The 18,375-nt window shown below is 36.1% G+C and overlaps 1 protein-coding gene across 7 annotated transcripts in view; it reads right to left on the reverse strand.

Moving 5' to 3' along the window:
- MYO9A (myosin IXA) overlaps nt 1-18,375 on the reverse strand; it is a 286,549-nt gene that overhangs the window by 42,660 nt on the left and 225,514 nt on the right. For all 7 annotated transcript variants that reach the window (XM_068554851.1, XM_068554866.1, XM_068554884.1 and 4 more), the window contains 6 exons: nt 17,574-17,797; nt 16,964-17,080; nt 15,242-15,430; nt 7,657-7,704; nt 3,135-3,246; nt 795-856 (listed from right to left, as the gene is read on the reverse strand). In XM_068554851.1, coding sequence (XP_068410952.1) covers nt 795-856; nt 3,135-3,246; nt 7,657-7,704; nt 15,242-15,430; nt 16,964-17,080; nt 17,574-17,797 — 752 coding nt within the window. The remainder of the gene's footprint in view (nt 1-794; nt 857-3,134; nt 3,247-7,656; nt 7,705-15,241; nt 15,431-16,963; nt 17,081-17,573; nt 17,798-18,375) is intronic.

Genomic DNA, 18,375 nt, shown 5'->3' on the forward strand with positions numbered 1-18,375 from the left:
TCTAATGCTAGGCAACAGACTTTTTTCAGCTGTTCTCAGCATGAATATTAGTCTGCCAGAAGCTACTCCGTCTTAGCTGGAAGCAGATGCCCCACCTTCGCTGTATTTTAAGCCCTGAGTCAAATTTCTCTTTGTACTTTGCCATGTTTGTCTACTAATTTGGAACAGATGCAAACTATATACATGGGCTGTAAACATGCACACACATTTTATTATAGTTCAGATTTGCATAGTATTGTTAAAATTATATGTGACTAATAAATAAGAAAATGTGATTATATACCAATAAAAGCCTGAAATATTTCCAAAATTGTTGCTTCATTGAAGCATAAAGGTAGCAGAGTACATGTTCAGTATCTTTTAGATCTGTGTATCCAAGTAGAAATATGTAACAACACCAACTATGATGGTGAATTTTACTGTTCATGTTAAAATCTTTAATTGTAGCCTACCACTTTCAAGACAATTTCTAGAAACACTTATGAGTGTTTAAAGAAGTAGGAAACCTTTAAAAGAAGCGTTTTAATAAGTTGTCGGTTGTGAAATCAGTTTAGTAGTTCCCATGTAGTAAAGGTACATATAGTTCCAGGAAAATCAATTCAGTTACATATACACATCCCTCTATATGTGTATGCTGGATTATGATATAAAACGTATTTCTTACTGTGATTTGTGGCCAAAAAGTTTGAAAACTGCTACTCTATAAAATCATCAAAGAGGCCTTGATTTCCTTCTACAAGGCACGAAAAACCAACAGACCTGTTATTTATTACTCATAGATGATAACTTCTTACCTTTTTAGAGCACTTGGCTGTGGTTTTCAGACAGCACCTCTTATGACAAGCATACTTGCATACTGAAAAATAGGTTAAGAATGTAGCATTTTCAGAAGTCTGTACATCAGTGACAAGAATTAATAAGTTTACTGCTTTATTCTGAGCATAAATTTTTTCCTTTAAATCTGAGACTGCTATAGTATCACATACATATACTTTGTACGGTATTAGAATGAAAAATTGTCTTAATTCATTCAATTCAGAAAAATGAAGCTGAAAAACATACCTAAAATTTCTAACCACTGTCTATGAAAAAGCTTTTTATTCTTTCAAGATTGCCCACCCCTCCTCCCCTGTCCCCACCATATTCCAGCAGAATATATATATATCTCTGTGGTCTGATTCACAAACTAGCGCTCACGTTCCCCTCTTAAATTTGTTCTACTATCTGCTAAAATGAAAGAAATACCTATTAAGAATCATTCCAATGGGTAAGAAAAGCATTACTGTCAAAGACCTTTAATAAAATAAAAACAAATTTGGTAGCATACTAAGATATAAGAAAGGCCTTATTTACTATCCTAGAAGGTCCAGAATAGAGCTCTGAGGAGCCAGGACATAAAGAATATCAGTAGTGATTGGGAAGATGAGATAAAGAAAAACTTCAGAGCAGAAATAATTTCTCAGAGCAGGAGATAACAGGGTGGCTAGGCAGCAGTAGGTGCAAAGGGCACGCTGAGAGGAGGATACTGAGAAAATACTTGGCCTATGTCATTTTGGTACACCAGCTCTGGCTCCTGCACATCAACACCTGAATATCCTTCTTGAGTTTCTAAAGCATGACTTGAGGGGTTTTCAAAGCCAAGATCAAGGAGGAGAGACCAAACCACTGTACTGGCGAAATCACCAGTATAAGCACAAAAAAAGTTAGTTAATGCTATTAAGAAATCAAACCAGGGCTTCCCTGGTGGCACAGTGGTTGAGAATCTGCCTGCCAATGCAGGGGACACAGGTTCGAGCCCTGGTCTGGGAAGATCCCACATGCTGCGGAGCGGCTGGGCCCGTGAGCCACAATTACTGAGCCTGCGCGTCTGGAGCCTGTGCTCCGCAACAAGAGAGGCCGCGATAGTGAGAGGCCCGCGCACCGCGATGAAGAGTGGACCCTGCTTGCCACAACTAGAGAAAGCCCTTGTACAGAAACGAAGTACCAACACAGCCAAAAATAAATAAATAAATAAATAAATAAATAAATAAAGAAAGAAAGAAAGAAAGAAAGAAATCAAACCAAACCCACCCAAGTCATAAAAAAAGAAAAAGCAGATTCTTTATATTTTCAGTTTCAGATCACAGAGAAAATCATACCAAACCTACAGGAATCAGACTAACATTAAACAGTCAAGTACATGGCAAACTACTCCCAATTTCACTTTCACTGCAATTTTTTTAGACTACTGATAATAAAACAAAAAGAAAACCACTTTTGAACCACAGAACAAGTGAACATATCCAGCAATATCCAAGTGCTGATTTCACTATGGTGAACATGATTTCCATCCTTGTTGTCATACTGGACCCAACCCTTCCTAATATTTCTTTCATTCAGTTCTGGCCCACTAGTAAATAAAGCCTCACAAAATTATTAAAAGCACCAGAATAGATGTATGGAATGACAGGAGTAGAAGCTAAAGACCCTCTGTAAGCCAGAACCAAGCTGACCCACAAAAAATCTCCACTCACATTCTAGGATTTAAAGGTTCTGATAAAGGATTATAGTAGAAAAAAGTACCTTTCTGGTTATAATCTAAGAATTTGTTCATTAATTCATCCAACCATCTATAGGTCCATCTACCCAATAAATATTCACTAAAACTTATAATGTGCCAGAACTGTTCTGTATACTTCTAGGTATACAGAAGAGACAGATAAGTTTCCTGACCTTATAGAGAGCACATTCTAGTGGGATAGACAAACAAGAAAACAAATGAATACTTAACATCATCTTGGGTGGTGATAAGTACTATAAAGACTAGAAAAGCTGAGTAAAGGGATAGAGAATTGGGGGACAGGGTGGCATTTTAGATAGGAGGGTGGAGACATGAATCAACTGAAGTAGTAAGTCATACTAACATCTGAGAGAAGAGCATTTCAGATGGAGTGAGCTGCAAGTACAGTGACCAAAGAACACCAAAATATCTTATTTGCCAACAAAGAGCAGGTAAAGGGAACTATAATGAGAGATGAAGTTAAAGAATTGGGGAGTGTGAATTATTCCTTAATGTTAAACAAGATATAAGAAAACTCATGGAAACAGAAATATCAAGTGGTTAAAAAAATTCCTCAAAGAACTCTCATACTTACATTTGCAAACAGAGGCTCGGTCCATTATCCATATCAAAGAAGAACAGTACTCACAGTATGTAGGGATGCTATACTGGGTGGCCTTAAAGATGTGACCATTGTGCTCTTCTACCTGAAGGAAAAAATATAGCTATCTATGTTAAAGCCAACAGAGTAAATGCTGCCCTAACATGTCGGGCAATGGGAAATCCTTCAATTCCCTGTTGTCTTCATTGGGTACTTATTCCAGGAGGAGAATTATGATCTGAGAAATAAAATAAAGGTAAAACATATGGTCCCTGCTTTCAAAAAGTGAACAATCTAGTAGAGACAAAACCAACTTATATGAAAATCAGAAAACAATGCTATAAACATATAAGAGCTGTCTTATGCAACTCTGAATCAGCATGTTAAATTAAAAGCAGCGGTTCTCAAATTTTTATTTTTAACCTCAAGAATCTTTCACACTTCTGAAAATTACTGATGATCTCAAGATACTTCTCTTTATATGCGTTATGAGTTAGAAATTAAAACAAAAAAATTTAACTATCCAATTCACTTAAAATTATCATTAAACATATTCCATGTTAACATAAGTAACATTTTAATGAAAAACAACTGTATCTTTAAAACACACAAAAAAAGTACTGACAAGAGGGGTACTGTTTTACATTTTTGTAAACCTCTTTGATGTCTGGCTTAATAAAAGACAACTGGATTCTCATATCCACTTCTGTATGCAATCTGGTGGCAGTATGCAATTAATTTTGAAAAATATGAAGAAAATTCAGCTTCATACAGATATGAAATTTGAAAATGGAAAAATAATTTAATTGTCCTTTCAGAAAATGACACAATATTAAAACTCTGCAAATGGTAACTTAAAGGTTAACTGAAATATGGAATCTAAAACCACACCAATCAACTCTTCATACTCTGTAACATTAAAATCCATTGTTCTGGGCTTCACTAAAATTTACAACTTTTACTTCAAAGTACCATTAAGAAAATAAAAAGATAAACCACAGACTCAGAGAAAATATTTGCAAATCGTATATCTGATAAAGGACTTGTACCTAGAATACAGGAAGAACTGTATTAATAAGAAGACAACTCAATTTTTTAAATGGGCAAAATATTGAATAGACAGTTCATCAAAGAAGTATAAATGGCCAAGAGGCACATGAAAAGATGCTCAAATCATTAGTTATCAGAGAAATGCAAATCAGAACCATGATGGGAAACCACTTCATACCATCTAGAATAGCTATAACTATTAGACAAAACTAACTATTCATGAGGATGTGGAGAGACTGGAACCCTCAGATATTTCAGGTGGGATTGTAAAATGGTATTGTTACCATTTTGGTAACTATATGGTATAGTTCAAATATTGAATCATTATGTTGTACACCTGAAAGTAGTATAATGTTATATGTCAATTATATCTCAATTTTTTAAAATAAAAAATACATATATACACACATTTACACATGCATACATACATGTAGGGGAGTATTAGTAGTCATTTTTGTCTTAATTAATCAAATAACCAACTAACTAAACGAAAAAGATCTAACTCACAGTTCATCCGTCCCACAGCTTTATAATATGACCTTGGCTCTGTGGTGTCTCAAATATTCCCAGATATTGACATTTTATCACACAGATATCCTTCTATTTAATGAAACTGTAAATCACACACATGCACATTATTTTCCTCTACTGGAACTCTTAATATTAAGTTAGTTTCATTTTAAAAATTACTTTATTCTAAATGGATCAAAAGGTACAAAATAGAATACAATGAAAATCTTTCTTTCACCTCTGAATTCCAACTGTTTAGTTCCTCTTATAGAAATAATCACTGATACCAGTTTCCTGTGTATACTTTCAGATATTTTGTGTGTGTGTGTGTGTGTGTGTGTGTGTGTGTGTGTGTGTGTGAGAGTACAGTTATAAATGTATTTTGGTTTTTAAAAAATATACGAATAGTAGCTTTCTATATAGTGTTTGGCTCTTCGCTCTTTTTAATTAATAAAACATCTTGGAGAATGGTTTCTCTTACTTTAGTGCCAAGCAGTATTATATTATATAGATGTATCTACTTTATTTAACCATTTCCTTACTGATTTAGGTTGTTTTCAAAACGTTTATTTATTACAAATTCCTCTTCAATAAAGAGCCTGTACATGTCAGTGTGAACAAATTGATATATCCACTGGATAAATTCCTGTATGCGGAATTGCTGGGTCAAAGGTTTTTTGGTTTTGTTTTTAATATTTTTAAGGCTTTTAATACACCATTATTAAAGTACCTTCTCCAAGAAGGTTATGCAAATAACCCCATCTGCAGTATTGAAAAAAATCTATATATTTATTTATTTTTCCAAACTAGGTAACTAATTTAGCTTTGCTCATAGATGGACAAAGTAGAAAATCACTGTTGTTTCATTTTAATTTGAATACTATTAAGTATAAACATTTATTCATATATTTCTTAACATTTCTTTCTATGACCTGCACTTATCACAGGCCCTGAAATATAATAGCTGTTGAATTAATGAATTTTCTTTTTTTTTAATGTCATATGCTTTACTCATTTCTTTCCCTCGTCGATATTGTTCTTTCCCTCATCGATATGTTCTTTTTATTGTTCTTTCCCTCATTGATATTGTTCTTTCCCTCATCGATATGAAAAAGGTATTGTTCTTTCCCTCATCGATATGAAAAAGACTATTCTTATAAGGCTTAAAATGTATAAAAGGCCTAAACACTGTTTAAAAGGCTTAAACACTGTTACCTGTTAAATAACAGGTGCCTTCCTGTTACTCCTCCACCTTCCCTATGCTTTACTTCATACACAATCTCAAAAATCCTCAGTGGTGGGTGGCATTACACCTGTTTTATGTAATCCTATTTTACTCCTATTTTATATAATATATACTCCTATTATATACATGAGGACATTGAGACTCAAAGATTAAGTTGTCTAAAGTTTCTCCACTGGTGAACAAAAGTAAGCCAGGCTAAGGGCTTAAATATCCTACTTTCAGGATTCCTTTTCCTTCCATGAAAAGGAAGAAACTCTTTAACAGGTAAGATCATGCTAAAATAGAGTCAGATCATGCTTCTAACACACACAGTAGAAAAGTGACAAGCAATGATCTAAAAAACCTTAGAATTTGGTTTACAAGTGATAGGGGATGATTTATAATCCTGATTTATTAATAAGGCTAACAATAAATATTCTAGGATTAGAATTTGCCATTGGCAGGGGTGAATGCAGGTTCTGTAGGCCCTAAAGCTTAACATTTTCAGGGGAAAGGGAGGAAGACAGGACGAGCAGGGGAAACAACTTGGGAAGAAAGAAGAGAAGGTGGTGGCAGCAAATGCAACTGAAGCAGAGGGAACAGGGGGAGAGTGGGAAGAAATGAAGCTTAGAGAAGTCAAGGTCAAGATCATGTCAAGTCTTGTAGGCATGGTAAGAACTCTGAGTTTTACTCTGAGTAACAGTGGAAGTCACTAGAGAGTTCTGAGTAGAGGAGGAACATGACCTGATTTTTGTTTTAAAATGTTCATTATGGCTATTATGTAGAAAACTGTAAGGGGAGAAGAATATAAGAAGGCAGATCAATTATGAGACAACACATAGTATTACTGGACTACTGTAATAGCAGTGGAGGTGGTGTGAAATGGTCGGATATTAGATGTATTTTGGAGGTAGGGTGCTGGCCAGAGTTCTAACTACTTTTCCAGCCACCCCCACATAATCATGCAATACCTGAGCCTATTAAAGCTACTGGCTCAACATGCCAGGTTTTTCACTCATGTGTCTTTGGATATACTCTTTCCCTTTGGCTAGATACTGCCTGTCTAAACTACTACTCACTTGATAAGAACTAGCAAAAACATCTTTTCTTCTGTAAAGTATTCCTTCATTCTCTCTTTCTGTATTTCCACAGCACTTTGTACTATTTCTACTATAATACTTATCACATCTGAAAGTAGTAATTTTTTAAATGCCTGCCTTCACTAGCAGATTATGAGCTCCTCTAGGGCTTAACTCATCCTTGTAATTACAGAGATTATGGTAAAGTATGCAATAGAGACATATAATACAAAAGCTAAGAACATGAACAATGGTAAAATATGCTCAAATGCCTTTGGGAATGTCTCTTGAATTAGGACTTACATTTGTAAAATCCTAAATAGTCCTCATATTCTTCAGAAAGGAGGGAGAGCTCCTTAAAAAACTCCTTCCCTATCCCTGCTTCTGAAAAGGGATCATACTTGTACTTTTCATGAGTAAACATTTCAGTTTTCTACCATTTTAGGAAGGCACCATTAATAACAAGTCAAGCCAAAGAATTCAAGACACATTTCTCATTGTAAATTTTTGTAAAGAAGTAAATGATTACCCCCTAGGCATCTGATAAACTTATTCTTTAAATATTTCCACAGAAATACTGTATGATACAGCTCAGACTGGTGGTCTACAAAATTACTTTTTAATAACATAAAAAAAATAGATTACAACTTACTAAATCAGTTTCTTTTTTCCTTCTTTTCTTTCTCTCTGTTTTTGGCACCTGGTTGGAGAGAAATACAGAAAATGTGATATAACAAAGACTAACATAATTTGTTACTTCTTTTCAAATGCTGAGATTTTTGCTCAACAGGTAATAAAAGCAGCTCCTTATTCTTCAAGAGGAAATGTGCAGTGCTAGTAAGCATATGTGAGAAAAAATATTTATGTTTAGTAAAACACAGTGCTCATAAAAGCAACAGAATAGAAGGATACTTTAGAAATTATCTTTTTAAACCTCAGTTCTGCCCAGAAGCCACACCATTATTAATTTAAATGATTATTTTATTTTAAACATTAATTACCTGGTTATTAATTTTAAAGATTGCACTTTGCATATTTTGGCTCTAGAAAACCCTCCATCCTAGAGCTAAATATAAAAAGGTATTGGAGATCAGTTCAAGATGGTGGAGTAGAAGGACGTGCTCTCACTCCCTCTCGCGAGAGCACCAGAATAACAACTAACTGCTGAACAAGCATCAACAGGAAGACACTGGAACTCACCAAAAAAGATACCCCACATCCAAAGACAAAGGAGAAGCCACAATGAGACGGTAGGAGGGGTGCAGTCACAATAAAATCAAATCCCGTAACTGCTGGGTGGATGACTCACAAACTGGAGAACACTTATACCACAGAAGTCCACCCACTGGAGTGAAGGTTCTGAGCCCCACGTCAGGCTTCCCAACCTGGAGGTATGGCAATGGGAGGAGGAATTCCTAGAGAATCAGACTTTGAAGGCTAGTGGGATTTGACTGCAGGACTTCGACAGGACTGGGAGAAACAGAGACTCCACTCTTGGAGGGCACACACAAAGTAGTGTGCGCATCAGGACTGAGGAAAAGGAGCAGTGACCCCATAGGAGACTGAACCAGACCTACCTGCTAGTGTTGGAGGGTCTCCTGCAGAGGCGGGGCATGGCTGTGGCTCACCGTGAGGACAAGGACACCGGCAGCAGAAGTTCTGGGAAGTACTCCTTGGCGTGAGCCCTCCCAGAGTCCGCCATTAGCCCCACCAAAGAGCCTGGGTAGGCTCCAGTGTTGGGTCACCTCAGGCCAAACAACAAACAGGGAGGGAACTCAGCCCCACCCATCAGCAGACAAGCAGATTAAAGTTTTACTGAGCTCTGCCCACCAGAGCAACACCGAGCTCTACCCACCACCAGTCCCTCCCATAGGGAAACTTGCACAAGCCTCTTAGATAGCTTCATCCACCAGAGGGCAGACAGCAGAAGCAAGAAGAACTACAATCCTGCAGCCTGCAGAATAAAAACCACATTCACAGAAAGACACACAAGATGAAAAGGCAGAGGGCTATGTATCAGATGAAGGACCAAGATAAAACCCAAGAAAAACAACTAAATGAAGTGGAGATAGGCAACCTTTCAGAAAAAGAATTCAGAATAATGATAGTGAAGATGATCCAGGAGCTCGGAAAAAGAATGGAGGCAAAGGTCAAGAAGATGCAAGAAATGTTTAACACAGAGCTAGAAGAATTAAAGAACAAACACCTAGAAGAATTAACAAACAAACAGAGATGAACAATACAATAACTGAAATGAAAAATACACTAGAAGGAATCAATAGCAGAATAACTGAGGCAGAAGAACAGAGAAGTGACCTGGAAGACAGAATGGTGGAATTCACTGCTGTGGAACAGAATAAAGAAAAAAGAATGAAAAGAAATGAAGACAGCCTAAGAGACCTCTGGGACAACATGAAACACAACATTTGCATTATAGGGGTCCCAGAAGGAGAAGAGAGAGAGAAAGGACCCAAGAAAATATTTGAAGAGATTATAGTGGAAAAATTCCCTAACATGGGAAAGGAAATAGCCACCCACATCCAGGAAATGCAGAAAGACCCATACAGGATAAACCCAAGGAGGAACACTCAGAGACACATAGCAATCAATTTGACAAAAATTAAAGACAAAGAAAAATTACTGAAAGCAACAAGGGAAAAACAACAAATAATATACAAGAGAACTCCCATAAGGTTAACAGCTCATTTCTCAGCAGAAGCTCTACAAGCCAGAAGGGAGTGGCATGATATATTTAAAGTGATGAAAGGGAAGAACCTAAACCAAGATTATTCTACCCAGCAAGGATCTCATTCAGATTCGATGGAGAAATGAAAAGCATTACAGACAAGCAAAAGCTAAGAGAATTCAGCACCACCAAATCAGCTCTACAACAAATGATAAAGAAGTTCTCTAAGTGGGAAACACAAGAGAAGAAAAGGGACCTACAAAAACAAACCCAGAACAATTAAGAAAATGGTAATAGGAACATACATATCAATAATTACCTTAAACGTGAATGGATTAAATGCTCCAACCAAAAGACACAGGCTCGCAGAATGGATACAAAAACAGGACCCATATATATGCTGTCTACAAGAGACCCACTTCAGACCTAGGGACACACACAGACTGAAAGTGAGGGGATGGAAAAGATATTCCATGCAAATGGAACTCAAAAGAAAGCTGGAGTAGCAATACTCATATCAGATAAAATACACTTTAAAATAAAGAATGTTACAAGAGACAAGGAAGGACACTACATAATGATCAAGAGATCAATCCAAGAAGAAGATATAAAAATTATAAATATATATGCACCCAACATAGGAGCACCTCAATACATAAGGCAACTGCTAACAGCTATAAAAGAAGAAATCGACAGTAACACAATAATAGTGGGGGACTTTAACACCTCACTTACACCAATGGACACATCATCCAAACAGAAAATTAATAAGGAAACATAAGCTTTAAAAGACACAACAGACCAGATAGATTTAATTGATATTTTATCCCAAAACAGCAGATTACATTTTCTTCTCAAGTGCACATGGAACATGCTCCAGGATAGATCACATCTTGGGTCACAAATCAAGCCTCAGTAAATTTAAGAAAACTGAAATCATATCAAGTATCTTTTCTGACCACAACACTATGAGATTAGAAATCAATTACAGGGAAAAAAACGTAAAAAACACAAACACATGGAGGCTAAACAGTACGTTACTAAATAACCAAGAGATCACTGAAGAAATCAAAGAGGAAATAAAAAAATACCTAGAGACAAATGACAACGAAAACACGATGATTCAAAAGCTATGGGATGCAGCAAAAGCAGTTCTAAGAGGGAAGTTTATAGCAATACAATCCTAGCTCAAGAAACAAGAAAAATCTCAAATAAACAATCTATACTTACACCTAAAGGAACTGAGAAAGAAGAACAAACAAAACCCAAAGTTAGTAGAAGGAAAGAAATCATAAAGATCAGAGCAGAAATAAATGAAAACAATAGCAAAGATCAATAAAACCAAAAGCTGGTTCTTTGAGAAGATAAACAAAATTGATAAACCATTAGCCAGACCCATCAAGACAGACAGGGAGAGGACACAAATCAATAAAATTAGAACTGAAAAAGGAGAAGTTACAACTGACACTGCAGAAATACAAAGTATCCTAGGAGACTACTACAAGCAACTCTATGCCAATAAAATGGACAACCTGGAAGAAATGGACAAATTCTCAGAAAGGTATAACCTTCCAAGACTGAACCAGGAAGAAATAGAAAATATGAACAGACCAATCACAAGTAAGGAAATTGAAACTGTGATTAAAAATCTTCCAACAAGCCAAACTCCAGGACCAGACGGCTTCACAGGTGAATTATATCAAACATTTAGAGAAGAGCTAACACCCATCCTTCTCAAACTCTTCCAAAAAAACTGCAGAGGAAGGAACACTCCCAAACTCATTCTGTGAGGCCACCATCACCCTGATACCAAAACCAGACAAAGATACTACAAAAAAAGAAAATTACAGACCAATATCACTGATGAATATAGATGTAAAAATCCTCAACAAAATGCTAGCAGTCAGAATCCAACAACACATTAAAAAGATCATACACCATGATCAAGTGGGATTTATCCCAGGGATGCAAGGATTCTTCAATATATGCAATTCAACGTGATACACCATATTAACAAATTGACGAATAAAAACCATATGATCATCTCAATAGATGCAGAAAAAGCTTTTGACAAAATTCAACACCCATTTATGACAAAAACTCTCCAGAAAGTGGGCATAGAGGGAACCTACTTCAACATAATAAATGCCACATACGACAAACCCACAGCAAACATCATTCTGAATGGTGAAAAACCGAAAGCATTTCCTCTAAGATCAGGAACGAGACAAGGATGCCCATTCTCGCCACTATTATCCAACAGTTTTGGAAGTCTTAGCCATGGCAATCAGAGAAGAAAAAGAAATAAAAGGAATTCAAATTGGAAAAGATTAAGTAAACCTGTCACTGTTTGCAGATGACATGATACTATACATAGAGAATCCTAAAGATGCCACCAGAAAACTACTAGAGCTAATCAATGAATTTGGTAAAGTCGCAGGATACAAAATTAATGCACAGAAATCTCTTGCATTCCTATACACTAACAACAAAAGGTCAGAAAGAGAAATTAAGGAAACAATCCCATTCACCATTGCAACAACAACAAAAAAATAAAATACCTAGGAATAAATCTACCTAAGGTTATTAAAACACCTGTACTCAGAAAACTATAAGACACTGATGTAAGTAATCAAAGATGACACAAACAGATGGAGAGATATACCATGATCGTGGATTGCAAGAATCAATATCGTGAAAATGACGATTCGACCCAAAGCAATCTACAGACTCAATGCAATCCGTATCAAATTACCAACGGCATTTTTTTACAGAACTAGAACAAAAAAATCTTAAAATGTGTATGGAGACACAAAAGACCCCGAATAGCCAAAGCAAACTTGAGGGGAAAAAACGGAGCTGGAGGAATCAGACTCCCTGACTTCAGACTATACTACAAAGCTACAGTAATCAAGACAATATGGTACTGGCACAAAAACAGAAACATAGATCAATGGAACAAGATAGAAAGCCCAGAGATAAACCCATGCACCTATGGTCAACTAATCTATGGAAAAGGAGGCAAGGATATATAATGGAGAAAAGACAGTCTCTTCAAAAAGTGGTGCTGGGAAAACTGGACAGCTACATGTAAAAGAATGAAATTAGAATACTCCCTAACACCATACACAAAAATAAACTCAAAATGGATTAGAGACCTAAATGTCAGTCTGGACGCTATAAAACTCTTAGAGGAAAACATAGGAAGGGCACTCTTTGACATAAATCACAGCAAGATCTTTTTTGATCCACCTCCTAGAGTAATGGAAATAAAAACAAAAATAAACAAATGGGACCTAATGAAACTTCAAAGCTTTTGCACAGCAAAGGAAACCATAAACAAGACGAAAAGAGAACCCTCAGAATGGGAGAAAATATTCGCAAACAAATCAACGGACAAAGGATTAATCTCTAAAATATATCAACAGCTCATGCAGCTCAATATTAAAGAAACAAACAACCCAATCCAAAAATGGGCAGAAGACCTAAATAGACATTTCTCCAAAGAAGACATACAGATGGCTAAGAAGCACATGAAAAGCTGCTCAACATCACTAATTATTAGAGAAATGCAAATCAAAACTACAATGAGGTATCACGTCACACCAGTTAGAACGGGCATCATCAGAAAATCTACAAACAACAAATGCTGGAGAGGGTGTGAAAAAAAGGGAACCCTCTTGCACTGCTGGTGGGAATGTAAATTGATACAGCCACTACGGAGAACAGTATGGAGGTTCCTTAAAAAACTAAAAATAGAATTACCATACGACCCAGCAATCCCACTACTGGGCATATACGCAGAGAAAACCATAATTCAAAAAGACACATGTCCCCCAGTGTTCACTGCAGCACTATTTACAATAGCCAGGTCATGAAAGCAACCTAAATGCCCATCAACAGACGAATGGATAAAGAAGATGTGGTACATATATACAATGGAATATTACTCAGCCATAAAAAGGAATGAAATTGGGTCATTTGTAGAGACGTGGATGGATCTAGAGACTGTCATACAGAGTGAAGTAAGTCAGAAAGAGAAAAACAAATATTGTATATTAATGCATATATGTGGAACCTAGAAAAATGGTACAGATGAACCATTTGCAGGGCAGAAATTGAGACACAGATGTAGAGAACAAACGTATGGACACCAAGGGGGGAATGTGGCAGGGGGGCTGGTGGTGGGATGAATTGGGAGATTGGGATTGACACATATACACTAATATGTATAAAATGGGTAACTAATAAGAACCTGCTGTATAAAAAAATAAATAAAATTAAATTTAAAAAAAAGGTATCATCTGGAGGACTTTCCTGGTGGCGCTGTGGTTAAGAATCCACCTGCCAACACAGGAGACATGGGTTCGAGCCCTGCTCTGGGAAGATCCCACATGCCATGGAGCAACTAAGCCCGTGCGCCACAACTCCTGAGCCTGCGCTCTAGAGCCTGCAAGCCACAACTACTGAAGCCCACGCGCCTAGGGCCCGTGCTCCGCAAGAAGAGAAGCCACCGCCATGAGAAGCCCACGCACCGCAACAAAGAGTAGCCCCGGCTCGCCGCAACTAGAGAAAAGCCCACACACAGCAACGAAGACCCAGTGCAGCCAAAAGTAAATAAATAAATAACTTTATTTATTTATTTTTTTAAAAAAAGGTATCATCTGGGACATGGAAAAGTTCTTTTACATATGACGTTTCCTGTTAGCCATAGTAGAGAACAACCTCAATCTAACCTTTCAAAATTACAAACAAAGGCAGTATAAGCCTAGTAAGAATCTTCTTCTGCATAACATAAGATCTCAGCTTAGATGTAGAACAGAAGAATTTTCAAGGATTTATTTATATCTGAGTACTTCAAAATGATTTCAAATGTTTTATAAATCTAAATATACATAAATCAGAATAAATGAAAATAAAATGGGAGACAATAAAAAGGATTAATAGTATTCCTGCTACCCAGTAATCAGATACCTAATTATTTCAGCTGGGGTACTGAAAGGAAACACACTGACAACCTCCCCTAAGCCCACTATCTCTTCTGTAATAAGAATTTCATAATAATTATTTAATAGGGCTGAAGCAAGAAGTAAATAAAATATCAAACACCTAGTATAAATTCCTGGTACTCAATAAATAAAGGTTATTATTACTATTATATAGATTTTCAGAAACATACATTTTCCTAAAACCTAATTCAAGGAGAAATATAATTCGTGGGTCCTTACATAAAGGCCACGAGATGATACAATGAATCACGTCTTAACCACTGTTTTTCAAAAGGAAATTCATGTACTGACCTCTATCAAAGCTGAGGGTATAATCTTAATGGCACAACATTATATTTCAACTCAGTGAAGAATGTATTAATGGCAGAAGGCTTTGATAATACAGTCTGATGAACTTTTAGGACAGAATGGAGTTTGCTGGATCTAAAGTAGTGCTAAAGTAGTTGACATGTTCACTGTAATGTTTTTCTCAAATACCAGATGTCCCAGATTCTTAAGAAGAATTCATAACTGAATCCTTTTAGAAGTCAAAATATATTTACCTTTGTGGGTATATATTCCAGAGTCTTGAATTCATTCATATATTCATCTAAAAACACTTTAAAAGTGTTGACCCAAACTCTGACTGGAGATTCACTCCAATCACGCTGCTCAAGCCTCATGGTCTTTTCCAAAATCTGTTCAAATAGTGCGTAGAGGTCTTTATACCGTATGCTTTTCCCATCATCTATCTAATAAGCAATAAGAGAAGAAATGTAAGGTTTTATGAAGAAATTCTTTATATATAGAAGACTGATTCAATTTTTATTGGGTAGTTATTTTGAATAAAAATTAGGATCCTGATATACTTTCTAATGGGCATGTCCATGAGGTCACGTGGTATTTGTAAATTCCCACTCTACGATGGAATGTCTGCAGAATAAAACCTGCTAAATTTTAGTAAAATACCTAACAGTTTAAACAATGTAATAATTGGAGAAAGTCCTGGGAATTTTTAACTATATTTAGCTATAAAGATTATTTGCATCCCTCTTAATTACCTATCCCCAGAAATGAACCTTGTTTAGATAGTTCCACTCTAAAACTGAAAAAGTGAATACCTGAATTCTTGCCTAGTGAAACATTAGGCAACCTTTACTTTGATTCATTTTTCCAAAGAAGAATGACATGCTTAGAATAACACTGTATTTCTTGCAAAGGAATCTACATGGAATTCCTTTTAACTTATTTAAATGAGGTGTGGAGTCTTCATGAGAAAGAAAAAAACATCATTTAAGTGACCAAAACGTATTATATACATTTAAAATGTATTTCTCTTTCACCTCCTCAGAATTAGAAGTTGAACCTCTTTGATCCAGGGTTAGAAAACCACTATTAAGCTCTAGTTCATAACGTTGGCTCTTCCTATGTGATACAAAGTATATTGGTCCCTAATCTAGAAAATAAAGGTATGAAGCATGACAAGCAGTTAGCAGGATTAGAAAAATATGGCCAACATTGTCTCTACCCAAACCTAGTCATTTGCCGTAGCCTGATTACTACTTTATTATGGTCTTGAAATTATTGCTAGGACTGCATGGTTCCTATTTTTAAAAGGCAAAGAAATCTTATACTGAGTAGAATATACATAGGAAAGTTCTCCTGATTTCTCTTTACACATTAAATTACAGGTTGAACAAAGAAAAACCAATTAAATACAAATTATTTTTTATAGAATAAATATGACAATTCAGAGATACTAATAAAGATTCTATAGAGCAAAAGCATTATTTTATACTTTAGCACCAATAATAAATTTTCTAAACCATGACCAACATCATATGAAAGTATAGGTAAATCTGAAAGTGATACAAACTCATATACAGAAATCGGTGAACATAAACTGCTCTAATTCTACTGAATAAAAAAGTATAATTCCAACACAAATGAGAATTAGAAGCTGAAGCCAGAGCTAAAAGGATCATGAGAAGTCAAAATAGTAAAGAGCCACTGGGTGAAAAAGAATCATACCTAGAATATCTGAATTCAATATCTTAAGATGAAAATATACCTATAACAGGGGGGAAAAAAAAACTGCTCAGGGAAATTTGAGAATGCTATTAATCTGAGGTCAGTCAGTATATTTTTCCCTATCTATCCCTAAAACAAAAAGAAGACACTGGAGAAATCTCTAGTTGAACATGGCCCCTGTATTATTTTTTATGGCATTGTCAAATTTTTCATATGTTGAACTTCTGAATATCTCCTGACACAGTTTAACTTACCGCCAATGCAGATGAATAAAAGCTGAAGATATTCTGCCGAAATTCTTTCAGAGCTTTTTTAAATACAACATCCACTAGTGTGTCTTTCTTGCTGTCTTCATTATCTAGGTCATTCATCTGGGGACCACAGAAAGAGATTTTGTACACAGTCAACTAAATTGAAAAGAAGTGAATGCCACTCTGGACACATACTGTTTCTTCAACAATGACCGTCCTGAAAGGGCAAACTATCATGGGACCCAGATAAAAGCATGACCAGATAGCCAAAGTTTTATTACTACTAGATGATTTCTAAAGTCCCTTCTAACATTGTATGATTCCACAGTTCTGCTACCAAAAAGAAACTCAAAGTGTGCAATGACAAGCCTCACCTGCCCATACAGAATACAACATGACAGTTACGGTAAAACTGAAGTCAACAGTAAAGCCTAAAACTTTAAATCCTGTCTACGCAGTCTGACTCATACAAATCCTATTATTTGCACCTTTCTGGTAAAGAAACAGACGCTCTAACTTACTGAAGCATATATACTTTAGGGGGCATATCCTGATATACAAGCATTCCACAGTCAAAGCTGCTCAGGGGCCTAACTGAGCAGGCAAAGTGTACCTTTTTCAGAAGAAATTCATCCATGCTTTTTAAATCACTGGCACTTGCTATGATCTGGACAGAGTCATTTTGCCAATGCATAGACTCCAAAGCCACGCTGCTGATCTTCACATTTCGCTTGCGCCTTGCCTTTGGAGAAGGCTCTTTGTTCTCTTTGAACTCCTTCCGGCAACTCCCAGGCAATTCTGGACTCAAAGGAGGTGTTGGCTGATTCTGAGATAATTCTATAAATCAAGATAGAGTGTCCAAAAAAAATTTCTTTTAGTAAAAATACTGAAATCTCTACATCCTTCTTTTTAAGCTCCTTTAGTAAGTCACTGAAGGAAACATGTAAATATCTGAAAAGTAAAGTAACATTAATGTTTAAGTTCAGGCAGTTAGGCAGTAAATCCAGATTGTACATTTGTACAGAAAATGTATTTAAGAATTATCACTTCTCAATGGGAAATGCTATCGTGTCTCCCAAAGAGATGAGGTCTGATACTGAAAATCTGGATGGAAGTGTCTTGTAGAACTGAAGCCTGGACCCCAAAGACCTCAGTCCCAAAGAAAAGAAAGAAGAGTACACAATCACACTAGCATGTTAAATGCTGACTATTAACCCAGTCATAGCTTTACTATATCTGTTTGAAAGAACATCCAGCTATATACAAATCCAATAAGCCAGTGAAATTTGATAATTATTATTATTTGTTTACTAGGGTCTAAAGCCATAAATGCTTCAGTGACAATATCTGGTGTTAGGCTGGCAACCTCTATTTAGGGAACCAGGTAACTCAACTGGTTCACTTCTGCCTGTGTC

The sequence above is a fragment of the Eschrichtius robustus genome, chromosome 1 (assembly GCF_028021215.1).
Source record: "Eschrichtius robustus isolate mEscRob2 chromosome 1, mEscRob2.pri, whole genome shotgun sequence".
In the NCBI taxonomy this organism is placed as follows: Eukaryota; Metazoa; Chordata; class Mammalia; order Artiodactyla; family Eschrichtiidae; genus Eschrichtius; species Eschrichtius robustus.